Source organism: Pleurodeles waltl, chromosome 4_1 (assembly GCF_031143425.1).
Source record: "Pleurodeles waltl isolate 20211129_DDA chromosome 4_1, aPleWal1.hap1.20221129, whole genome shotgun sequence".
Classification (NCBI taxonomy): Eukaryota; Metazoa; Chordata; class Amphibia; order Caudata; family Salamandridae; genus Pleurodeles; species Pleurodeles waltl.
In genome coordinates this window covers 672,128,804-672,156,074 of record NC_090442.1, presented here as the reverse complement: position 1 = coordinate 672,156,074, position 27,271 = coordinate 672,128,804, and the positions used below count along the sequence as shown (strand labels likewise).

Sequence of the window (27,271 nt, the reverse complement as noted above, 5' to 3'; positions counted from 1 at the left end):
CGCATGGGCGTCGACTCCATCTTAGAATGTTTTCCCCACAAAGGGTGAGGTAGGAGTTGTGTATTATAGTAATCGTGCCAATGCAATGGAGTAAATATGTATGTACATAATGTGGTTTAAAGCGATATATTTACAAATTTACAAATGTTCAAGATCAACTTCAAAACGGCTACAGGCTCCCGGGGAGGCGGGTGGGCGCATGTGAATCTGCAGCGTCTCATGCCACGAACAGATGTACACTAGGTAAGTGACATTTTCCGTTCGATGGCATGTGTAGCTGCAGATACACATGCTTTGCATAGATTAGTAAGCAGTTATCTCCCCAAAAGCAGTGGCTCAGCCTGTAGGAGTTAAAGTTGTTTGAAATAGAGTTCATAGTACTGCTTGTCCTACTGTGGCTTGCTGTTTTGTTAACACATCCACGCAGTAATGCTTGGTAAACGTATGAGGCGTAGACCATGTGGCTGCCTTACATATTTCATTCATTGGAATGTTTCCTAGAAAGGCCATGGTAGCACCTTTCTTTCTAGTTGAGTGTGCCTTTGGTGTTATAGGCAGTTCTCTTTTTGCTTTGAGATAACAGGTTTGAATGCATTTAACTATCCATATGGCAATGCCTTGTTTGGATATTGGATTCCCTGTATGAGGTTTTTGGAAAGCAACAAACAATTGTTTTGTTTTCCGAATTTGTTTTGTTCTGTCAATGTAGTACATTAATGCTCTTTTGATGTCTAATGTATGTAGTGCTCTTTCAGCTACAGAATCTGGTTCTGGAAAGAACACTGGTAGTTCTACCGTTTGATTTAAGTGGAACGGTGATATGACTTTTGGTAAGAACTTAGGATTTGTTCTTAAAACTACTTTATGCTTGTGTATCTGAATAAAGGGTTCTTGTATGGTAAATGCTTGTATTTCACTTACCCTTCTTAGAGATGTGATGGCAATTAGAAATGCTACTTTCCATGTTAAATATTGTATCTCACATGAGTGCATGGGTTCAAAAGGTGGACCCATGAGCCGTGTTAAGACAATGTTGAGGTTCCACGAAGGATCTGGTGGTGTTCTTGGTGGGATAATTCTTTTCAGGCCCTCCATAAAAGCCTTTATGACTGGGATCCTAAATAGTGAAGTTGAGTGCGTAATTTGCAGATAAGCTGAAATTGCGGAGAGATGTATCAATGGATGAAAAAGCTAGCTTTGACTTTTGTAATTGCAGTAGGTAGCTGACAATGTCTTTAGCAGATGCGTGTAAAGGTTGAATTTGTTTATTATGGCAGTAATAAATCTTTTCCACTTATTTGCATAACAATGTCTAGTGGTTGCTTTTCTAGCTTGCTTTATGACCTCCATACATTCCTGTGTAAGGTCTAGATGTCCGAATTGTAAGACTTCAGGAGCCAAATTGCTAGATTCAGCGATGCTGGATTTGGGTGTCTGATCTGTTGTTTGTGTTGAGTTAACAGATCTGGTCTGTTTGGTAGTTTGACATGAGGCACCACTGAGAGGTCTAGTAGTGTTGTGTACCAAGGTTGTCTTGCCCAAGTTGGTGCTATTAGTATGAGTTTGAGTTTGTTTTGACTCAATTTGTTTACCAGATATGGAAGGAGTGGGAGAGGGGGAAAAGCGTATGCAAATATCCCTGACCAACTCATCCATAACGCATTGCCCTGAGACTGATCCTGTGGGTACCTAGATGCGAAGTTTTGGCATTTTGCGTTTTCTTTTGTTGCAAATAGGTCTATTTGTGGTGTTCCCCATCTTTGGAAGTAACTGTTTAGTATTTGGGGTTGAATCTCCCATTCGTGGATCTGTTGGCGATCCAGAGAGAGATTGTCTGCCAACTGGTTCTGAATTCCTGGAATGAACTGCGCTATTAGGCGAATGTAGTTGTGAATCGCCCAATGCCATATTTTCTGTGCTAGGTGACACAACTGTGTTGAGTGTGTTCATCCCTGTTTGTTCAGGTAATACATCGTTGTCATGTTGTCTGTTTTGACAAGAATGTGTTTGTGGGTTATTATAGGTTGAAATGCTTTAATCGCTAGAAATACTGCAAGTAGTTCTAAGTGATTTATGTGAAACTGACTCTGCTGAGTGTTCCATTGTCCTTGGATGCTGTATTGGTTAAGGTGTGCTCCCCACCCTATCATGGAGGCATCCGTTGTTATTACGTATTGAGGCACTGGGTCTTGAAAAGGCCGCCCTATGTTTAAATTTATAGTGTTCCACCATTGAAGCGAGGTGTATGTTTGGCGGTCTATCAACACTAGATCTTGAAGTTGACCCTGTGCCTGTGACCATTGTGATGCTAGGCACTGTTGTAATGGCTGCATGTGCAATCTTGCGTTTGGGACAATGGCTATGCATGAGGACATCATGCCTAGTAGTTTCATCACCATCTTGACTTGTATCTTTTGTTTTGGGAGCATGGCCTGTATTACCTTGTGAAATGCCTGTACCCTTTGTGGACTTGGAGTGGCAATCCCTTTTGTTGTGTTGATTGTCGCTCCTAAGTATTGTTGTATTTGACACGGTTGAAGGTGTGACTTGTAGTTGAGTGAGAAACCTAGTTTGTGAAGGGTTTCTATTACATACTTTGTGTGTTGTGAACCCCGTGCCTGCTTGTTGGTTTTGATTAACCAATCATCTAGGTACGGGAACACATATATTTGCTGTCTTCTGATATGACCAGCCACTACTGCCAGGCATTTTGTAAAAACTCTTGGCGCAGTTGTTATCCCGAATGGCAACACTTTGAATTGGTAATGTACCCCTTGGAATACAAACCTTAAGTATTTTCTGTGTGAAGGATGTATCGGTATATGGAAGTATGCATCCTTTAGGTCTAGTGTTGTCATGTAGTCTTGTTGTTTGAGCAATGGGATTACGTCTTGCAGTGTCACCATGTGAAAGTGATCTGATTTGATGTAGATATTTAATGTTCTGAGATCTAATATAGGTCTTAGAGTTTTGTCTTTTTTGGGTATGAGAAAGTACAGTGAGTAAACTCCTGTTCCTCTCTGATGTATTGGTACCAACTCTATTGGCCCTTTTTGCAACAACGCTTGGACCTCCAGTTGTAGAAGATCCATGTGTTGTTTTGACATATTGTGTATTTTTGGTGGTACATTTGGAGGGAATTCTAGAAATTCTATGCAATAACCATGCTGGATAATGGCTAGGACCCACATGTCTGTTATTTCCTCCCAGTTTTTTGTAGAACTTGGTTAGTCTCCCCCCCACTGGTGTTATGTGTTGGGGATTTGTGACGCCGAAGTCACTGTTTATTTTGTGGAGCTTTGGGACTTTGGAACTTCCCTCTACTCTTTGGGAACTGTCTCCCTCTATATTGTCCCCGAAAACGTCCCCGCTGGTATTGGCTCTGATAAGTGGGCCTTGTTTGTGAGGTTGTGGGTTCTGTGCTTTGTCCCCGAAACCCCCCTCGAAACTGTGATTTGCGAAATGTGCCTCTGCTCTGTGGGGAGTAGAGTGCGCCCATGGCTTTGGCTGTATCCGTGTCCTTTTAAAGTTTTTCGATAGCAGTGTCCACCTCCGGCCCAAACAACTGCTGTCCGTTAAATGGCATATTCAGCACGGCTTGTTGTATTTCCGGCTTGAATCCTGATGTACGCAGCCATGCATGTCTCCGTATTGGCACTGCTATATTTACAGTCCTAGCAGCTGTGTCTGCTGCGTCCATTGCTGACCGTATCTGATTGTTCGAGATACTCGGTCCTTCCTCCACCACTTGTTGTGCTCTCTTTTGGAACTCCTTGGGCAAATGTTCTATAAAATGTTGCATTTCGTCCCAATGAGCCCTATCATATCTCGCCAACAAGGCCTGGGTGTTGGCAATGCGCCACTGGTTGGCTGCTTGTGCCGCCACTCTTTTCCCCGCCGAACTTACGACTCTTTGTCTGGAGGCGGTGCATCTTCTGAGGTGTGTGAGTTCGCCCTTTTGCGAGCTGCCCCTACTACCACTGAGTCTGGTGTTAACTATTGTGTGATGTACACAGGGTCTGTTGGTGGCGGTTTATATTTTTTTGTCCACCCTTGGAGTAATGGCCCTTCCTTTCACAGGCTCCTCAAACACTTGTTTGGAGTGTTTTAGCACTCCAGGTAGCATGGGGAGGCTCTGGTACTGGCTATGTGTAGATGACAGTGTGTTAAATGAGAGGTCGTCTTCAATTGGCTCTGCATGCAGGGTGACATTATGAAACGCTGCTGCTCTTGACACCACCTGTGTGTAGGCAGTACTGTCCTCAGGTGGTGATGGTCTAGCTGGATAACAGTCGGGACTGTTATCTGACACTGGCGCATCATAAAGATCCCACGCGTCTGGATCATCCCGACTCATCCCTGTATGAGTTGGGGACTGCATCACTGGTGGGGTGGCTACCGGTGATGGTTGTGGAGAGCGTTGTGGAGATGGTGGCGGGGTTACTTGTCTTGCCACCTTTGCCTGTGGCTGCTTGTCTTTTTCTTGGAAGGCAAGTTTCCGTTTCATTCGTATCGGAGGGAGAGTACTGATCTTCCCTGTCTCCTTTTGAATGTGGAGCCTTCTTTGGGTGTAATCTGGCTCCATTGTCTCTAGCTCCTGTCTAAATCTATGCATTTGTGAGGACAGGCCTTGTTCCTCTGTGTAGGAACTTGTTTTCGGTTCCGAGGCTGGATGTTTCGGTACCGAAACCTTTTCAGCTGCTTTTTTCGGTTCCGACAACACTTTTTTGCTCTTCGGCGTACTGATCTCTCGGTGCCGACTTGGTTCGGTGACGCCTTCTCGGTGCCGAGATTGCTCTGACCCGGTGTCGAGTGAGCTCTGTGCCGGTATCTCGACCGGAGTCGGATGACTTCGACACATGCATGCCCTTTTTCGGTGCCGATGCTCGGTCACCTATTTTTCGGGTTAAGCCATGGCCTGCCGGCGGTGGCGTCCTCTGGGCTTTAGTGGTCTTTGCGTGAGTTTTGTGTATCGACGTCTTACTCACGGTTTTCGGCGTCTGTTCAGGATCGACCTCTTCCGAGTCCGAATCCTCGATGGAGAAGGTTTCTTCTTCTTCCTCCTCCATGTGCTTTTGTCCTGTCGGCACCGACGCCATCTGTAGTCTTCTTGCTCTTCGGTCCCTTAAGGTCTTCCTGGACCGAAACGCTCGACAGGCCTCACAGGTATCCTCTTTGTGTTCCGGAGACAAACACAAATTACAGACCAGATGCTGATCTGTATAAGGATACTTGTGACATTCGGGGCAGAAGCGGAATGGGGTCCGTTCCATTAGCCTTGAAGACGCACGTGGTCAGGCCGACCAGGCCCCGCCGGGGAATCGAAAACCCCAAAGGGCCGCCGGAGCTCTTCAAAATTCGGTGTCGATCTGTTGTAACTAACCCGATACCGAACGCAAACAATACCGTCGAATTTTCCGAGTCTTCCACTAACTTTCCGAAACGCGGAGTGAAGAGGAACCCGATGGCGGAAAGAAAACAATCTAAGATGGAGTCGACACCCATGCGCAATGGAGCCGAAAGCTCGATCTCGTGACTCAAAAAGACTTCTTCGAAGAAAAACAACTTGTAACACTCCGAGCCCAACACTAGATGGCGGGATGTGCAAAGCATGTGTATATGCAGCTACACATGCCATCGAATATATATATATATATATATATATATATATATATATATATACATATATATATATACACACACACACACACACATATATACATACACACACACACACACACACACATATATATGTAAAATGTCACGTACATCTGTTCGTGGCATGTTCCACTGCAGACTCACATGCTGTGCATTATTCTGCCATCTAGTGTTGGGCTCGGAGTGTTATAAGTTGTTTTTCTTTGAAGAAGTGTTGGAGTCACAGGATCGAGTGACTCCTCCTCTTCGGTTCCATTGCACATGGGCATCGACTCCATTGTTAGATTGTTTTCCCGCAGAGGGTAAAGGAAGGAGTGATAGAGTATATAGATACAGAGTAAAAGAAGTCCATGCTAATATTAATTTATATACACATATGTACAAATATTTGTAACTTAAACGACTACAGGCTCCCAGGGAGGTGGGAGGGTGCATGCGAATCTGCAGCAGAACATGCCACGAACAGATGTACACTGGGTAAGTGACATTTTCCGTTCAATGGCATGTGTAGCTGCAGATACACATGCTGTGCATTGACTACAAAGCAGTTTGTCCTCCCATAAATGAGTGGTGCTCAACCTGTAGGAGTTGTTGTTTGAAATAATGTTCTTAGTACAGCTTGGTCTACTGTGGCTTGTTGTCGTGATAAAGCGTGTACACAGTAGTGTTTAGTGACTGTATGTGGTGTTGACCAAGTGACTGGCTTTTTTAGGGTATATACACCAATGACTGAAATATGTTAAGCATTGTAGCACCATTTTTCCTTGTAGCATGTGCTTTAGGAGTAACTAAGTTGTCTTTTGGCTTTAATGTAGCATGTTTGGATGCATCTTACAATCCATCTTGCTAAACCTTGTTTTGACATGGGATTGCCTGTATCAGGTTTTTGGAAGGCTACAAATAGTCTTTCTGAATGGTTTAGTTCTGTCTCTACAATACATTAAAGCTCTTTTGATTTCTAATGTATGTAGAGCTCGTTCTGCCACAGAAATAAGTGTGGGAAGAAGACTGGTAGTTCCACTGTTTGATTTATATGAAATGGTGATACGACCTTTGAAAGAAATTTTTGGGTTTGTTCTTAGTACAACTTTATGCTTGTGTACTTGGAAGAACGGTTCTTCTATAGTAAAGGCTTAGATTTCTTAAAGAAGTAATTGCCACTAGGAAGGCAACCTTCCATGTTAAGAATTGCATTTGGCAGGAGTGCATGGGTTCAAATGGTGGGCCCATAAGTCGTGTAAGCACTATATTTAAATTCCAAGAGGGGACTGGAGGTGTCCTCTGTGGAATGATGCGTTTTAAGCCCTCTATGAAAGCTTTAATGACAGGAACTCTAAATAAGGAGCTGTGCTGTATATTTTGTAAATATGCTGAAATTGCAGTAAGATTTTTGCAAATGAAGTAAATAGCATACGATGTCTTGTATTGATGCTGTAAGGAGGTCAATATGTTTAGATTGACAGTAATATACAAATCTCTTCCATTTGTTTGCATAGCACTGTCTAGTAGTGAGTTTTCTTGCTTGTTTAATAACTTCCATACATTCTGATGGGAGTTGTAAATTTATAAACTCTATGACCTCAGGAGCCAAATTGTTAGATTGAGTGTCTTGGCATTTGGGTGCCTGATTCGGCCTTTGTTTTGTGTCAACAGATCTGGTCTGTCTGGGAGTTTGGAGTGTCGTACTACTGACAGGTCTAATAATATTGTGTACCACGGTTGAGGTGCCCATGTTGGTTCTATAAGTATCATGTTGAGTGAAGTTTGACGCAACTTGTTGACTAGAAATGGAATGAGAGGGGGAAAAGCGTAAGCAAATGTCCCTGACCAATTGATCCATAGAGCATTGTCCTTGGATAGGGGATGTGGGTGTCTGGATGCGAAGTTTTGGCATTTTGTGTTTTCGCTTGTGGCGAACAGATCTATGTTTGGTGTTATCCATTGTTGAAAGTATTTTTAAAGTACTTGAGGATGAATCTCCCATTTGTGTGTTTGTTGGTGATTTCTGCTGAGGATATCCGCTAATTGATTGTGTATCCCTGGAATGTATTGTGCTAACAGGTGAATTTGGTTGTGGATTGCCCATTTCCAAATTTTCTGGGCTAGAAGGGAGAGTTGGGATGAATGTGTCCCTCCCTGTTTGTTTAGGTAATACATGGTTGTCATGTTGTCTATTTTGATAAGAACATTCTTCTGTGTGAGAAGAGGTTGAAAAGCTTTGAGTGCTAGGAAGACAGCTAACAACTCCAAGTAATTTATATGTAGCTGTTTGTGTTTGGCATCCCATTCCCTTTAATGTTGTGATTGTTTAGGTGAGCTCCCCAACCAATCATTGATGCATCTGTTGTAATTCTGGTCTGAGGCACAGGGTCTTGAAATGGCCGCCCTTTGCTTAGATTTGAGGAATTCCACCACTGAAGGGACATGCATGTTTGATGGTCTATCAACACTAGATCTTGAAGTTGACCATGTGCCTGTGACCAGTGTCGTGCAAGGCACTGTTGTAAGGGCCACATGTTTAGTCTTGGGTGTGGAACCATTGCAATACATGATGCCATCATCCCTAAAGCTTTCAAGACAAATCTGACAGTGTATTGTTGATTTGTTTGTATTTGTGTGATTACATTTTGGAAAGCTTGTATCCTTTGTGTATTTGGACATGCTAGCGCTTGCTGAGTATTTAGTATTGCACCCAAATACTGTTGTATTTGAGCCGGGTGTAGATGTGATTTTTGGTAGTTTGAGAACCCTAGTGTGTGCAAGGTTTGTATTAGATAATGCGTATGATTTTGGCATCACGTATGACTGTTTGATTTTATTAGCCAATCGTCTAGATATGGAAAGACATGTATATGTTGTCTTCTTAGGTAGGGTGTGACTACTGCTAGGCACTTTGTGAATACCCTTGGAGCTGTTATTCCAAAGGGCAACACTTTGAACTGATAGTGCTTTCCTTGAATGACAAACCTGAGATATTTTCTGTATGCAGGATGGATGGGTATATGAAAATACCATCTTTGAGGTCTAATGCTGTCATGAAATCATGTTTTTGTAGTAGTGGGATGACATCCTGTAGAGTTACCATGTGAAAATGTTCTGACAGGATGTAAAGACTGAGGTTCCTGAGATCTAATATTGGCCTGAGGGTGCCATTTTTTTGGGAATTAGGAAATATAGTGAGTAAACTCCTGTCCCAATTTCAGATTGTGGTACAAATTCTATTGCTTGTTTGAGTAGTAGAGACTGGACCTCTTCTTGTAACAGACTGATGTGTTCTGTGGATAGTTTGGTGGTATATTTGGAGGAGCGTGATCAATTCTAGGCAATAGCCATTGCAGATAATTGATAGTACCTAATTGTCTGTGGTAAAGTTTTGCCAATTTGTGTGGAACTGTTGCAGTCTTCCCCCTACACAGGAGAGGTGTGGAGTGAAAGGGAATGAGATAAGTCACTGTTTAGGGTGCTGTGGAGGTTGCTTAGACATCTGAAATTTCCCTCTATTTCTGGGGTACTGCCCTCTATACATGCCCCTAAAACCACCTCTTTGGTATTGTGGTTGGTAGGTTGGCTTTGCCTGTGATGTGGATGCCTCTGTTGTCTGTGGTCTGAATCCACCTCGAAACTGAGGTTTCCGAAAGGATCCCCTGTCTGGTGTTGAGTATAGTGTGCCCATTGCTTTTGCTGTGTCTGAATCCTTTATTAATTTTTCGATGGTTGTGTCAACTTCTGGCCCAAAAAGATGTTTTTTTATTGAATGGCTTATTTAACACAGCCTGCTGTATTTCTGGTTTTTAAATCAAGAAGATCTCAGCCATGCATGCCTGCGCATTGTGACAGCAAGTATTGACACTTTTAGCAGTGGTGTCTGTTGCATCTAGGGCAGATCAAATTTGATTGTTAGTAATGGCGTGCCCTTCTTCCACTACTAATAGTGCCCTTTTTTTGGTCTTCTTTGGGGAGATGCTGGATTATATCTTGCATCTCGTCCCAATGGGCTCTGTCATAGCGAGCTAACAGTACTTGTGAGTTGGCTATCCTCCACTGATTCGATGCAACTCGTTTCCCTGCAGCATTGAATTTCCTACTCTCCTTATCAGGTGGGGGCGCATCCCCTGGTGACTGACTGTTTGCTCCTTTTCTGGCAGCGCTAACAATCACAGAATCTGGAGGTACCCGATGGGTGATATAATCAGGATCAGAGGGTGGAGGTTTATATTTTTTCTCTATCCTGGGTGTTATTATACATGCTTTAACAGGTTCACTAAATATCTGATCTGCGTGTTTTAACATGTCTGGGAGTATGGGAAGGCATTGATATTTAGAGTGGGTTGAGGATAGGGTGTTAATCAAGAAATCCTCTTCTAGGGGTTCTGTATGCATGGTGACCCCATGGTATGATGCAGCCCTAGCTATAACTTGATTGTAGACAGTGCTATCCTCAGGTGGTGAAAGTTTAGAGGGATAGCTGTCTGGGTCATTACTGGGAATGGGATCTGGATCATAAAGGTCCCATGGATCAATATTGTCCTGTTGTAAGTCAAACGAGTGAGTGGGTGACTGCACTGGTGTAGGACTAGTAGGAGGTAGGTAGGTGTGGAGAGTGAAGAGGAGAATGAGGATTAGAAGATTGAGGGGGTGGTGGTTTCTCCTTCTGCTTTGGCACTTTTGCTGGAGGCCTCATAGTGTCCAATTCCTCCTGAAAGGCTAGCTTTCTTTTTGGATTTAGAGGAGGTGCTGTCTGAATTCTGCCTGTTTCCGTATGGATGTGGATCCTGGACTGCCTTTCATCTATAACTTCAAGTATTGGTTGTACTTGATACTCCTCTTCAGAGGTTTTGTGGCTTTCTTTAAGTCTTTTTGGAAGCCCATGATCCTGTGTATGTTGGCATTTTCAGCTCCAAAGCAGGCTTTTTCGGGATCGAAAAAGATGATGCTGTTGATGCTCTTGGCTCCGAAAGTGATTTTCTAATTTTCGACTCCGAAAAATGATGTTTGCTGGAGTCGAACACAGAGCTCTTTGTTGCCTCTGATGTTTTGGGAGGAGTGGTGTTTTTCGGTGCCGAACTGGTAAGTTGGTCACCGGTAGTCTTTTTTCGAGCCGAGCCATGGCCTTCCGGCAGTGACGTACCCCAGGCCTTATGTTTTTGCTTTTGTGAGGGTACAGGGGCAGTCGTACTCACATGTTATCCTGCTGTGACCGGTCTGTCTTCTGATTCCTGATAGGAATGTCGAACCGAGAGCCCTGTTTGCATCCGTTCTTCCTCCTCCACGTCGAGATGTTCACTGCTTCTCGACGCCATTTTGAGTCTTCGTACCCTCCTGTCTCGAAGAGTCTTTTTTGATCAGAAGGATTGACAAGCCTCACAATTTTCTTCCCGATGATCCAGGGAAAGGCCAAGATTGCAAACCAGATGCTGGTCTGTATACAGGTATTTGGCGTGGCACCGAGGACAGGACCGGAATGGAGTCTGATCCTTGAGGCTTCCACGTGGTCGGCCCGAGTTGGGTGCGCGTGCCCCAAAGGGCGAGTAAAGTTGTTTTTTCCAACGGTACCGCTGTTTCGATGGAAGATATAAACCCGATCAATACAATACCGACCAAAAGAGTTTTTCGAAAGTTTTCCGAATCGAAATCTGAGCGAGAGGAATACGTCCGAACCCGATGGCGGAAAAAAAACAATCTAAGATGTAGTCGACGCCCATGCGCAATGGAGCCGAAAGGGGAGGAGTCCCTCGGTCTCGTGACTCGAAAAGACTTCTTTGAAGAAAAACAACTTGTAACACTCCGAGCCCAACACTAGATGGCAGGATAATGCACAGCAGGTGTATCTGCAGCTACACATGCCATCGAACATATAAATATATATGTAGCCCCAGTTTCACATCTGGGGTGAAACTGATCAGACGTGGAGATGCACAATGCCACATACTGATGAACAAGGAACTGCTACGAAAGTTTCTGGATCCAGTCTGATGTCTGGGGCATTCACAAGGAATCAACAGTTATAAGTTTCTATTAGAAATAATATAACAGAAATTATGAACCTCATTCTTGTCATGCATAATTCTTCCTTCTGAATCAATGCCAAAGCAGTACGGCAAATATCCAACACTGCAACACCTGAGGCAGTACAGAAATGGCAGTCTGAGCCCTAATAGAATGGGCTCGGATGCCCTCAAGAGGCAAGGGCATAGCAGAGCTTCATGCAGAGGACAATCCAGCAGAAAACTGTTCCACTATGTATCTCTTTGTCCTTCTTGGAACCAACACTCCCCGGGAAAAGTTGGTCACCAATTTAGAAGCTGTAAGTCATGCCACTATAAAAAAAGAGCTCTCTGAAGTTCCAGGCAATGTAGACTTTTCTCCTCCTTTGAAAGGCTGAGAAGATAGGCATAATGTCAACAGGGTAAACCAATGGCCTCCTCAAAGGGAGCAACTACTTTTGAATGGAAGGAAGTCTTTTCATGGAAGACATGCTTGTCCGGAAACAAGTGAAGGGGGGCTGAACTGATGGTATCTGCAGGTCGACAAAATAACAAGCAGAGATAATGTCGATCAAAAAGACAGTGGTCAGACTCAAGGGTCCACTAGACATAGGTTGACAAGGCAAACATCAGGAAAATGAACAGTAATTTAGGGCTCTTTGTGACATACCAAATAGGGAAGGGAGAATTAAACAGGTCAACCCATTCAGAAACTACATAACAGGAGACTTAAATAGCGAGGGGGTGATCCAGCAAACAGAGGAAGGCAAAAAGGGCTGACAAACAACCTTAAAAGTAGCCCACAACAAATACATGCAGTCAAAGGATGGCGCTAAATGCAACACATTTGATAAACCGTCAGGGTTGGAAGACACCCTACCTCCTAGATCATCAGGATTAGAACCTGAATCTCCCAAACGTGCTGAGGAAGCAGAAAAGAATTGGGGGAAATAGTGCCAAGCTCTGTCCCAATGAAGGAGATACGGAGGGCTGGAGGTACATCTAAGGGAGGTTGATGGAAAGCCTGTGTCAAAATACAGATAGTATGATCTGCAGGTGGTTCACCAATAATTGCAGAAAGCCTGCATCCAGTAGCCAGTTTGAGGCACAGGAATACTCAGATTCCCTCACCTGAGGTAGTGTGCCTCAGTCACTGGCACCACCTTTGTGAAGACACAGATGTTAACCTAAATGGAATGAGGATTGGAAATTCATAGAGGGTGTAACCAACCATTAAGCGCAGGTACCTTCTGTAAGGAAATGCCTCCTTGGCATAGTTACCCCCTAACTTTTTGCCTTTGCTGATGCTAAGTTATGATTTCAAAGTGTGCTGGGACTCTGCTAACCAGGCCCCAGAACCAGTGTTCTTTCCCTAAACTGTACCTTTGCCTCCACAATTGGCACAACCTTGGCACTCAGGTAAGTCCCTTGTAACTGGTACCCCTGGTACCAAGGGCCCTGATGCCAGGGAAGGTCTCTAAGGGCTGCAGCATGTCTTAAGCCACCCTGGGGACCCCTCTCTCAGCACATGCACACTGCCTCACAGCTTGTGTGTGCTGGTGGGGAGAAAATGACTAAGTCGACATGGCAGTCCCCTCAGAGCGCCATGCCAACCTCACACTGCCTGTGGCATAGGTAAGTCACCCCTCTAGCAGGCCTTACAGCCTTAAGGCAAGGTGTACTATACCACAAGTGAGGGCATATGTGCATGAGCACTATGCCCCTACAGTGTCTAAGCAAAACCTTAGACATTGTAACTGCAGGGTAGCCATAAGAGTATATGGTCTGGGAGTTTGTCAAACACGAACTCCACAGTTCCATAATGGCTACACTGAAAACTGGGAAGTGTGGTATCACACTTCTCAGCACAATAAATGCACACTGATGCCAGTGTGCAATTTATTGTAACATACACCCAGAGGGCATCTTAGAGATGCCCCCTGAATACCTACCCAACTTCTAGTGTAGGCTGACCAGTTTCTGCCAGCCTGACACACACCAGACATGTTGCTGGCCACACGGGGAGAGTGCCTTTGTCACTCTGTGGCCAGGAACAAAGCCTGTACTGGGTGGAGGTGCTTCTCACCTCCCCCTGCAGGAACTGAAACACCTGGCGGTGAGCCTCAAAGGCTCACCCCTTTTGTTACAGCACCCCAGGGCATCCCAGCTGGTGGAGATGCCCACCCCTCCGGCCACTGCTCCCACTTTTGGCGGCAAGGCTGGAGGAGATAATGAGAAAAACAAGGAGGAGTCACCCAACAGTCAGGAAAGCCCCTAAGGTGTCCTGAGTTGAGGTGACCCCTGCCTTGAGAAATCCTCCATCTTGAGTTTGGAGGATTCCCCCAATAGGATTAGGGATGCCCCCCCCTCCCCACAGGGAGGAGGCACAAAGAGGGTGTAGCCACCCTCAAGGACAGTAGCCATTGGCTCCTGCCCTCCCAGAACTAAACACAACCCTAAATTTAGTATTTAGGGGCTCCCCAGATCCCAGGAAATTAGATTCCTGCAACCTGAAGAAACAAGAACGACTGCTGACCTACAAGCCTGCAGAGAAGGAGGAAGACAACAACTGCTTTGGCCACAACCCTACCGGCCTGTCTCCAACTTCAAAAACCTGCAACCAGTGACGCATCCAACAGGGACCAGCGACCTCTGAAGCCTCAGAGGACTGCCCTGGACTAAAGGACCAAGAGACTTCAGTGAACAGCGGCCCTGTTCAAAACCAGCTACTTCTTTGCAACTTCCAAAGACTTCACGTTTCCCGCTGGAAGAGTGAGACTCTACACTCTGCACCCGACGCCCCCGGCTCGACCTGCAGAAAACCAGCACCTCAGGGAGGACTCCCCGGTGACTGCGAGCCCGTGAGTAACCAGAGACGACCCACCTGAGCCCCCACAACGACGCCTGCAGAGAGAATCCAGAGGCTCCCCCTGACCGCAACTGCCTGTAACAAGGGACCTGATGCCTGGAACCAACACTGCACCCGCAGCCCCCAGGACCTGAAGGAACCGAAGTTTGACGCAGGAGTGACCCCCAGGCGACCCTCTGCCTTGCCCAGGTGGTGGCTGTCCTGAGAACCCCCCCCCCCCGTACCTGCATGCACCGCTAGAGTGACCCCCGGGTCCCTCCATTGAAACCTATAGAAAACCAGACGCCTGCTTTGCACACTGCACCCGGCCGCCCCTGTGCTGCTGAGGGTGTGTTTTGTGTGCCTACTTGTGTCCCTCTCCTCCTCCCAGTGCTCTACAAAACCCTCCTGGTCTGACCCCGAGGACGCAGGTACTTACCTGCTGGCGGACTGGAACCCGAGCACCGTTTGGAAGCGCACTCACCAAACAGACAAATGCCCTCAAAGGGCAAGTCTGTAAGGTTTAATTGGACATCTCCATAAAACCCTGGTGGAGTGCATCCAAGCACAGCGGTGGATTGAGTTGAGGGAACACAAAACGCCACTGAATACACCTTGTCTAGTCCACAGCAGACACTCACCCCATCTCACATAATTTCCACAAAATGGTAACAAGCAGTGTTGTAACAACTATCTAAACAAATGAAAATAACAGGAGAGAAGGAAAGTTGCATTAATAGATCCAAAGGCAAGGATCCCGGAAGTGATTCAGTTAGTGTTAATAGCATAGGTTGACCTGTGAAGAGGTTGAAGCCACCGGGTGACATCCAGCCAGAGGCCACAAAGGCTCCTTTAACCACTGTGCACCAGAGGGAGCTATAGTGGAGTTTCTTTTTGCAGATTGAAGCCAACACAGTCTTGGTAAAGGCTGTGATTTGTGTCTGGTCAGGCTTAGGGGCTAGAAAAGCTTGAAGTGGAGTAGGGGCTCTGTGTATGGAGTCCGCAACTTGGCCAAAACCTGCACCGAAGGTACCTTCACCAAGTCCAGCTATGCAGTCGAGTTAAGCAATGTCTCAACAAGAGCTGTAGTTAAGACCGAAGAGAACTCAAAAGACATCAATGATTTGGAGAATGGCTGTTTCAGTGCTATGACCAGACGGGAAATCATTAAGCATGTCAACACTGACAAACTGAGCTCGTTATTAATGCAACTTTCAAGGGTTTTAGCTAGGAGTTGTGGTTTTGAGACTTAAGCCACACTGTTAACATCATCTGGTTCAGTAGTCCTTTTCTTTAAAAACTTAGAAAAACCTTGCCAATTTTATACAGTCAAGGAACAATCCTTGGGGTCCTTGATTAGCTGGAGGAGATAGTGCCTCTTCTTGTTAAAGTAAAACAAAAAACAAAAATGTTTACAAATCGCAAACACTAACATACAGAACAAAAATTAAGAAATCAAGACCAAACAGTACTTGTAGTTTGTTTTTGTGGAAAAGTTAGAAGTGGACCTCGTGTTTTGAGTGCCCAAGACAAACAGGCTCCTGATGACCCAGGTGGGCAATGGGAACTACAGGAAAAACAGCTGGCATTGAGGAGGGTGGGGGAAAAGGTTGAAGGTACTGTTGAAGGGAACAAAGTGGCAAGGGAGTCCTGGGTGGTGAAGGTGAAGGTGGGCTAGGAGGCACCAACGGCCTACAAAAATGTTTTTTAAAGTAATAATTAAATCAGCTTTGAAAAGGTTTTCATCTAGCTAGAATGGTTACAGTGAAAGGAAGATACTAACTATAACAATACTTCTTTTTGGAACACATTTTCATAGAACATGGAGACACATAAAATTCAACATTCAGGGATCTGCTGGCCTAAAGGGGCAACTTTTACATACATTTTATTTTCATGAATCATGACTAAAGCAAGAGACACTCAGAAACAAGCACATCCAAGAAATCGCCTAACCGTGAAGACTGAAGACCTTCCTGGGTCCGATTGTCAAGCACATCTTTAAATAAGATTTCTAAAACAGTTCCGGATGTTATATTTTCAAACAATACATTAGGAGTGGGTGATAGAAATTCCATAAGACAAAACATAAGGAGTACTTCTGTTCAAAACATACCTTTTTTTCTGTGGCTTGAAGTTCGTCAAACACTTTTTCTAAGGTCCAGCTGAAAAAGAAAAAAAAACATTGTAATTGCAGCATACAGACACAGAACGTCCTCATACAGACAACTTCCTGCATTACAGTTTTGTCTTAGTTCTACTGTAGATTTACTGTCATACCAACTTAATGCAGCATGGAGCAAGGGGCTGTCAGGTTATTTATCTAAAGAACAAGTTACTTCCTCCAATAACTCTCTTACTAGTGGAGGGCGTGGCCAAGATGGCAGCCAGAGGGGATGCCTAAATCAGAGCTCCGTTTTCGTCACTACATTAATCCTGACGAATCCGTCCCATCCAGCTCCCCCACGAAACCAGTTAATGCCGCAGTCGACTCTGAGGTGCACCAACGCCATGTAGCCCCTCCGTGACCGGACTGGTAACACGGAGCTTTGTGTAGCATAACACCACTCTGCTGCAATCGGAAATGGGTCTGTGGGCTCAGACGAGGTGCTGGCCGGGAGTCTTAGCAAAGCTAGACACACTCCCGCCTCTCACCCTGCAAGGGGAGTCATCGGCAATCACAGTGTGGAGACAGGCACTGCACTACTTGATCTTGACCCCGGCCCGACAACAGCACTGGGTCCCTGCACACTGAGCAGAACCGGGCTGCGCTCCCTTCCTCATGGACTGCTCCAATAAATAGGTTCTCCCTGTCAACATGACCACTCGGCTGGTACCTAGCTGATACTAGCAGCAGCGATACACAGTGATAATAAACTGCCACTGACCAGAGCAAAGCGAACTGTAACCCACCACCTGGGCCTACGCCCTGTCTGGGTCCCAGAACCATCTAACCCTTCATTACCAAACTAGTCAGGGAGTCGCAGTGTGCAAACATTGCCCTTATCACACTAGGACTACACCAACTACAATCAACAGGATCCAAGGCGCACAGAGACTCCGAATTGTTGCCCCCTGGACTGGGACATCAAAAGAACAGTTGAGACTGCACCTAGAGTGTTAACCTACAACAGGCCTTCCTCTATGCAGTGTACGTGGGGGAATTGAGGGTGCACTGATTTGTGGAGTGATTGCAACTCGGATCGGAGTGCAGCCCTACAGGGTGAGCATTGGGAGATGATCTGTGCAGGGATGCATAGATTCTCTACACCTGGGACAGACGGAATAATAGGCCCGCTTGGACCATGCCACACGCCCCCCTCCCTCCCTCTTCCCCCATGAGGTGCTCCACTGGCCCCCACATGCGCACTGGAGGCTCCAAGAGAAGAACAGGCCTGTTAACATTTTGTATTTGTAGCCCTACCACCCAGATCTTCAAGTATCCACCAGTGGCGTGTCCACACAAATGAATGGTGCCCAAGGCCAACTCATTCATACCAACCTGCACTGGACTCTAAGGTTCAGACTAACTTGCACCACTTATATGCCTAGCAGCCCTAGAGCCAAGGGCGTGCTACACCATAAAACGACCTCTAACTAAAAGGATAATATGGTGAAGCCAAAATCTACAAAACTCCCAATGACCTTGTCTGAGACCCCAGCATCTCACTACATACCCCCAAAGACACCACAACTGCCCTCCAACAACTGGACACCACCCTTCAAATGCACTTCCCTCAATTTGGAAAGGTCTTACAGGTCATATTAGACACTAAATCCTCCCTGGAAGTGTAGCCCAAGATGTCAACCTACTCTGTGTGGACCACCGAAAGTTATCTGAAAGAGTGGAAGACGCTGAATTCTCTATAATAGCTGTACCCCCTAAAGTCCAAGACCTGCAAACCAAATGAAAAATATGAGTGCTGAAGTCACCTCACTGCATCGCAGAGTCTAAGATGCAGAAGGACTCGCTAGGTGTAATAATGTTCGTTTGATGGGATTCCCCGAGAGGGCAGAAGGCCCAAGCACAGAACTCTTTATAGAACACTGGCTCACAGACACAGTACTTGGGGAAAGAGTCCTCAAATGTTTTTCAATTGAAAGAGTGCATGGCATCCTGAGCAGGCCACCTCCAACCGGCTCCCCTCTCAGACTACTCACAGCATGTCTCCTCAATTATCGAGGTCTTAACCTGGTGCTTCAACACTTCCAAACCACCGAGTCATGGAAATGTGAGGTTGCGTCCATCACAGCTTTCCCAGTCTTCACTGCAGAGGTTCAGAAGAAGCAGAACTCATACGGTGGTCAAACAATGCCTACGCGACCACAACAGTACGCTCTATTATTCCCAGCAAAACTCCAAGTGGAAGATGGCTCGAAAACTCACGTTTTTGCAACACCTGAATATGTCTGGACCTGGCTCCACGCCAAAGGCAGGACACAACAATGGAGTGGTTAACTCCCCCACCCCAGGCACAGGCACCACAACGGATCCAGAGCAAAGCCTACCAAGGCCCAGGCAGCAGAGGAGCAGGCCAAAGTCCTGATCAAAACCACACAATATACAGCAAACTCTTTCGCTGCACTCCACGTGAACCACACGTCAGATATTCAATCTGATGAATCAGGATGAATCTGACTGGGCCTTTAGAAGGCCCGGTGATCACACCTTTTACAGCTGATGATCTTTAGGACTTTTGAGAGCTACCTGCTTCAATTGAACTCTCCAGCACAGCCCAGCGCATTACACCAGAAGCATTGCCACGTATCGATGGGGTAGCAATGACTGGACGCTGGGCCCAAGTATAAGAGGGTGCGGGCAAATAAAGGAACAGATGTCCTATTACCCACACATCTATATGGGCTCCAGCTGAGCCTGTAAACAGAAGCCAAAATCTCCCGCATCCATAACGGAGGCAGACACCTCAGACAAAACGGGTCGTAATAATCTTGTAGGGAGCTGGACATGGAAAAGTCATATCCCATGGGCCGAAACCATGTCACATGTAAGAACACCTCTGCCCCACCACAAACACTTCCAAAAAGGACAAGTTCAACCTGATTTGTTGGAATAGTTATAAAATCTACCACTTTGGGATGTCTGGTGATAGATTTGTCAGCCAACAATTTGGCATTCTGCCACTCAGAACGGGTTTTTTATTATGTTATATTTTTGTTGTTGCAGCACTGCTGAGGTTTGGAGGGATCAGAGGGGCGAAAAGATGCATTATCTCACACTCTACTACGCACACAATGGGGCTGACTGAGTGGATGAAAGGAGTGGGGTTTCCTCTGCCCTCCTGATACTAAACTACAGCCTAACCATCCACAATACACTACAATATCCTAACATGGAAAATGAGGGGCTTGGCATCACCTGTCAAACACCATCAGGTACACGCTTACCTTAATCGACACCACACATATGTAGCCATTCTATAAGAAACCCATCTCACAGCCACAGAACTTTGAAAACTCAGGCATAGATGCAGGGGTCAAGTATACAGCACTACGTCATTGGCATATGCCTGAGGGGTACTAATCTGGCTGGCGCCAGGAGTTCCATACAAAATGTAATCCTGGAAGGTCAGATGGAGGGTAACATTAGCAGGGCTACATACGCCTAACAGAGGACACATGGACTTCTTAAATACACTCACACCTGGACTTTCCCACGTCCCAAATGCAGATTGTCTCTGAGGAGGTGATTTTAATTGTACACCAGCCATTGTCCTGGATAGATTCCCACCCACCATTACCTGGGGCACCAAGCAGAAAAACATCCCAAGGGTTCGACTCCTGGAGGGCTAACAGAGGGCTCCACGACCTATGGTGCATTAGGCACCCGCTGGAATGAGAATACTCCTTTTATTCCCCAGTACATGACTTACAGACTAGAACAGATTTGTTCCTGGGACCGACATGACTGACAGTGTTGGGGTCGGAATATCTAGCCTGCACACTGTCTGATCACTGCGGGTCGTGCTACAATGGGGCAGCCCACACGCAAGAGTGCCAACATGGCGACTACAAGTTGAAGCACTCTCCGACCCCCTTTCCGTCAGGAACTGGCTGAGTGTGTAACCAGGTACTCTGAACATAATAAAGGCACCACCCCTCTTACCTGTACCCCTGCCAAAAGATAACTGAGATAATGGCAGACCTGGCAGACCTGGCAGATTATAGATTATACACCGCCTCTGTATCTTGTCCCCTAGAACTTTGCACCAGAGCCAAGGGAAATAAACACAGTCACAGGTTTATAGACTCGGCATTTGTACTGGCGTTTGCACCAGAGCCAAGGGAAATAAACACAGTCACAGGTTTATAGACTTGGCGTTTGTACTGTCCAAGCACCGTATAGCAATGCAATGGATGGCGCCTACTACACCAGACATTAATAAATGCCTACAAGCCCTGCTGCAGTGGGCCTGTGCAGAAGACAGAGTACTGCGCACCATGAGAGATAAAGGCCTAGCCCGCGGCGGCTGTGAAATATGGGATGCCTTCATCATAAACATAAGAATCAAAAATGACACCCGCACTCCGTGAGTGGAACTGTATTTCTACAGTACCCATCCTCTATTCATCTATAACCCACCGACCGTAAAGACATAACCCCTCTTAGGGCACACCCAGCAGGACTCACCCAGGGGTGTAATTATCTGTTACCTGATTACTAACACAGGACACCGTTGCATTTTATGCCCCCACTCTCTTCCTCCATCATATATAAACAACACATGACCCCCCACTTCAATACACCTACACACTACGTAGGGTTTTTACCAGTTTATTTCACCCTCACCATGCGTGATTATGTGTCTATTGCCAGGGTGACTGGATCAATATTGTCTACTTAATGCAAGCAAAAACTTACTTCAACCCAGATTCCTCGTTTTTTCAGAATCAAGGTTCTAATCACCAAAAATCACAACAAAAAAATCATAAAACACTGCAGGAAATTAACTTTGTATTTTAATGGTTAACAGGTCTGGATGGTAAGTGACATGGAGTTCCAACTACCAGGGGGTCCCAGTAAAACTGGTTTAGCCTGTCTACATTGTGATGTCCCTAGGGCCTTTGGCAGTGTGAGTCGCAAAACAACTCGGAACATGCAAGAAATGTTTACATTATCAGAAGGAAACTCAGCAAAGCCTGGCGACTCAGGGTGGTGCTGCATACGAGGAATATGGTGCACCTGTAACTGCCAATGCCTGGGGGAAATGAAAGATGCCTTGTGCACAAACAGGAGCTCACCTGCACCACCTAAATAGAGGCACTGACCCCTGCAATGTGTAGGTGGGTCTGCTCCAAAGTCTCTTGCTGATGAGCAGAGTTGTGAGTGTCCTGGTGAGGAAATGAAGCACGGGATGCAGAGATCTCCAATTGGTCGGGGCAGAGGGAAAGAGTAATCAGCAAGAACTGCAGAATTGGGAGGTCGCATAGGGACTCTCATAACCCCTTGACTAGTGCTTCACATGCGCTGATACTGTCGGGTACGGAGTACCTGCAGTTCTTTAATTTGAAAGGGAGAGTGTCTGTACTTCTCAGCACTCCTGCAATGTATTTGATGAGGGAGTACCTACACTTCTTGGGAGCAAACAGGTACAATATGTAATGAGTAGCTGTGCTTTCATATTTTTATTTAAAGCACTGCCCTCGACTGCCGGTAAATGCAAAAAACAAAGGGCAACCCCTGGGAAAGCGGAACCCTTAAGGCCGCTTTAAATAAGGGTTCAGATTTCATTGTTGCCCGTGAAAGGGCAAGTCTGATCTGCTTGAGGGTGCACATGGATGTCAGAAAGAAGGTGAGCACCATATAGGGCCTGTGAGATGTGATGGAGAAAACAGCTGAAAAGTAGAAACTAGCTGCTTTGGAAAGTGCTCTATGGCACTACACTTAAGCAGTAAAGGGTCTTACTGCAGTCCAGGAACTAACCTTGAATGAACTTGATGAGTGGGGCACAATGCAGGCTTAATATTTATTGCTCTGGGGACCCAGTGTGCTCCCTGTTGATTCTACATGGACACCATAATTCCGCTGTCTAGTGGCATGGTAAAGGAGGGAGTAGCCCACTTCAAGGGTGAATTGTGCTGTGAGACAACCCTGCTTACATGGTCGCAGGGTTGTTGATGCTCTCCAGTTTGGCACATGCCTAGTAACCGCTGCATACTGCTTTATAACTGGGAGGTTTGAGTGGCTCACAGCATTTTCATCCGGTGAGAAAACCAGGGTGCCTCACGTGACTGTTCATGACAAGACAAGATGGACTCGCTGCAGTAGAGCAAAGAGAAATCTGGTCAAATAGTACAGGCGAAGTATAGATTCCCTCAGTTGGCCTACAGGTGATTTTATTGGGAACTCATCATAAAAAATAAAAAAAACAGTGGGGAAAAAAATATATGTTCGGTTCCCTCAGATTGTGGGTGCTTAAACTGCAAACAGTGGAAGGAGCTTCGCACCACAGTGGAACATCTACAATACTGAGCAGACAAGGGGATGTTCCAGATGGAATAATATATGCCCGACTGGCATCCCACAATGGGCTAAGATATGAGTGCAGAGGCAGTTCAGGAGGAGTGGCTATTAGAGAATGCGTTTGGTGGGCCTCCGTTAAAGTTTTTTCTGCATTGGGTGTTTCTCCTCGATCTATTGTGATACGCCTGATAAATTGCCAAAATAGGGAGCACATCTTGCAGGCCACCTGGGAACATGCGCTACGGCTCATCCAAATCAGTAAGGTACTAATGTTCCCAGATTACTACACAGCCAACGTCGATATTTCCCAAAGTCAAATGCATACATTTTGTCAAAATTACATTACATATACTCTGTTCGGCAAGTTGAGAGTACGAGTTTTTGGAACATACTTCTTCACAAGATGAGGTACTGAGCTGGATGGATACAAGTGGACTCAAAATGGCCACACATTCTGAGATCAAACCGAACCAGACAGGGATGTAAGGAATCAGTAGGTTGCCAATAAATACCGAGTAGACTCACAGAAGAACAGGCGCTGCTAGAAAAAGCCATCGCCAGTGGAAAGTGAGGCCAACAACAGAACCTCTAAGAAGGTGACATCTGACACTGCACATGAATCACAAGGCAAAAAAGACAATTCTAGTATGGGTACTTCAAGTAAAATAGCAGTAAGCTGCCAGCAAGTTACGGCAATGCCTGGAGACTTTCTTACATGATGTCCCTTGATCATAACTCGCAGGTGTGCTTGTGAACAGTAGGCATTGGAAATACGTAGATCTCCAACAACATAAAATAGGATAATATTGGTTGTTAAATTTTATTGGGGAGGGGGTCCCACAGGATGACCTCCTGATCTGTGAGGTCTATTGGTGACACAAGCACCACACCTAGTCTGGATGCAGACTTCTACATCTTGAGCTTTTTTCATATTTTTTAGTGGGGTATTTTCCCAAACCCCAGCCGGGACGTTTTAGGGAATAGCCGATCAATAGAGGTACACAAGTGATTATGCTAAGACACGTAGGTTTCATAGGAAGAGTCAGAAGATGCAGCACAAGATTAAACAGAGCAGCGCTTAGTGGGGCAGGTGATCTCAGTTCAGAAAAGAATACTAGCAATGGAGCTGGGGAGGCAGGGCATTGTAACCACCAATAAGTGCACATGATTAATGAATATAATATATTACCTGGAAAGTGAGGGGATTGGGCACTCCATCAAATTACTGTAAAGTATACACACTCCTAAAGAGCAGAAAAATTAATTTGCTCTCATTCAGGAGACCCATCTCCGCTGAAAAGAGCCTGAGAAACTTAGGTAACAATGGAGGGGGCAATTGCTTGGTCGCACATACTTGGTGTTTGCCAGGATAGCACCCGGTGTGGCATTTGTGACCAGAATTGCTCACATAGATAAGAATGGTAGATACATGCATTTAAATGGGGAACAGCAGTGCGACTGCAGCCTGATGCGCTATTAAGCTGCTTTTTTCAGGCTAGTGAGGGAACACACTGACTATTTTAAGAAAAATTAGAGCGCAGCTATAGATCCTGCAAATTAATGGAAGGCTTTCAAAATGGTGGTCAGAGGCAAATGGAAAATGTCACTTACCCAGTGTACATCTGTTCGTGGCATGTTGTGCTGCAGATTCACATGCTATGCATAGGATTCAGACATCTAGTGTTGGGCTCGGAGTGTTACAAGTTGTTTTTCTTCGAAGAAGTCTTTCAGAGCCATGGGGTCGAGTGACTCCTCTTGGGTTCCATTGCACATGGGCATCGACTCCATTGTTAGACTGTTTTGCCGCAGAGGGTAAAGGAAGGAGTGACAGAGTATAAGTGGAAAAAAAGAGATGTCCATGCAAATGTAAATGTATATACATATGCAGAAATATGTTAACTTAAACGACTACAGGCTTCCGGGGAGGCGGAAGGGTGCATGTGAATCTGCAGCACAACATGCCACGAACAGATGTTCACAAAGTAAGTGACATTTTCTGTTTAATGGCATGTGTAGCTGCAGATACACATGTTATGCATAGACTACAAAGCAGTTTGTCCTCCCAAACAATTGCGGTGGCTGGCCTGTAGGAGTTGAAGTTGTTTGAAATAATGTTCTTAGAACAGCTTGTCCTACTGTGGCTTGTTGTTGTGATAATACGGCTACACAGTAGTGTTTAGTAAATGTATAAGGTATTGACCATGTAGCTGCTTTACATATTCCAGCCATTGGTATATTTCCTAAAAAAAGCCATTGTTGCACCTTTCTTTCGTGTAGAATGTGCCTTCGGAGTGATTGGAAGTTGTCTTTTTGCTTTTATATAGCGTGTTTGTATGCACCTTACAATCCATCTTGCTAAACAGTGTTTTGATATAGGATTGCCTGTATGTCGTAGTTGGAAAGCCACAGAAAGTTTTTTAGTCTTTCTAAATTGTTTAGTTCTGTCTATATAGCACATTAAAGCTCTTTTGAGGTCTAATATGTATAGAGCTCTTTCAGCCAGAGTCTGGCTGTGGGAAGAAGACTGCCAGTTCCACTGTTTGATTAATATGAAATGGTGAGACGACTATTGGCAGAAATTTTGAATTTGTTCTATAAAGAGCTATGTTGAATATTTTGTAAATATGCAGAAATTGAAGTAAGGTGTATTTTTATTGAAGAAAATGCAAAATTAGATTTTTGCAAATTAAGTAAATAACATACAATATATTGTATTGATGCTGTAAGAGGATCTATATTTTTAGATTGACAGTATTAGACAAAACTTTTCCATTTGTTTGCATAGCACTGTCTAGTAGTGGGTTTTCTTGCTTGTTCAATAACTTCCATACATTCTGATGGGAGTTGTAAATATCCAAATTCTATGACTTCAGGAGCCAAATTGCTAGATTGAGAGCATTGGGGTTTGGATGTCTGATTTGACCTCTGTTTTGTGTTAATAGATCTGGTCTGCATGGGAGTTTGGAGTGTGGTACTACAGATAGATCTAGTAATATTGTGTACCATGGCTGACATGCCCATGTTGGTGCTATGAGTATCATGTTGAGTGAAGTTTGACAACTTGTTGACTAGAAATGGAAGGAGGGAGAGTGGGAAAAGTGTAAGCAAATATACCTGACCAATTGATCCATAGAGCATTGCCCTTGGATAGGGGATGTGGGTGTCTGGATGCGAAGTTTTGGCATTTTGTGTTTTTGCTTGTTGCGGCTAGGTCTAGGTTTGTTGTTCACCACTTCTGAAAGTATTTTTGAAGCACTTGAGGATGAATCTCCCATTCGCAAGTTTGTTGGTGATTTCTGCTGAGGATATCTGCCAACTGATTGTCTATCCCTGGCATGTACTGCGCTAATAGATGAATTTGGTTGTGGATTGCCCATTTCCACATTTTTGGGGCTAGAAGGGACAGTTGGAATGAATGTGTCCCTCCCTGTTTGTTGAGATAATACAAGGTTGCCATGTTGTCTGTTTTGATAAGAACATTCTTCTGTGTGAGAAGAGTCTGAAAGGCTTTGAGGGCCAGAAACACAGCTAATAACTAAGTGGTTTATGTGTAGCTGTTTGTTTGACATCCCATTGTCCTTGAATATTGTGATTGTTTAGGTGCGCTCCCCAACCAATCATTTATGCATCTGTTGTAATTATGGTCTGAGGCACAGGGTCTTGAAATGACCGCCCTTTGCTTAGATTTGAGGAATTCCACCACTGAAGGGACATATATGTTTGGCAGTCTATCAACACTAGATCTTGGAGTTGACAGTGTGCCTGTGACCATTGTTGTGCAAGGCACTGTTGTAAGGGCTGTATGTTTAATCTTGCACGTGGAACAACTGTAATGCAAGATGCCATCATTCCTAGGATTTTCATGACAAATCTTACAGTATATTGTTGAATTATATTTTGGAAAGCTAGTATCCTTTGTGTATTTGGATACGCTAGAGCTCGTTGAGTAGTTAGGATTGCACCCAAATACGGTTGTACTTGTGCTGGTTGAAGGTGTGACTTTTGGTAGTTTATAGAGAAACCTAGTGTGTGTAGGGTTTCTATTACATAACATGTATGATTTTGCCATTGCGTACGACTGCTTGATTTTATTAGCCAATCGTCTAGATATGCAAAGACATGTATATGTTGTCTTCTTAGGTAGACTGCTACTACTGCTAAGCACTTTGTGAATACTCTTGGAGCTGTTATTCCAAAAGATAACACTTTGAACTGGTAGTGTTTTCCTTGAACGACAAATCTGAGGTATTTTTTGTGAGTAGGATGGATGTGTATGTGGAAATGCGCATCTTTGAGGTC

The 27,271-nt window shown here is 45.1% G+C and overlaps 1 protein-coding gene across 1 annotated transcript in view; it reads right to left on the bottom strand.

Moving 5' to 3' along the window:
• Window positions 1-27,271, bottom strand: part of NUP107 (nucleoporin 107) — a 394,223-nt gene that overhangs the window by 169,749 nt on the left and 197,203 nt on the right. Inside the window, exon 17 of the mRNA XM_069229180.1 lies at window positions 16,607-16,655. Coding sequence (XP_069085281.1) covers window positions 16,607-16,655 — 49 coding nt within the window. The remainder of the gene's footprint in view (window positions 1-16,606; window positions 16,656-27,271) is intronic.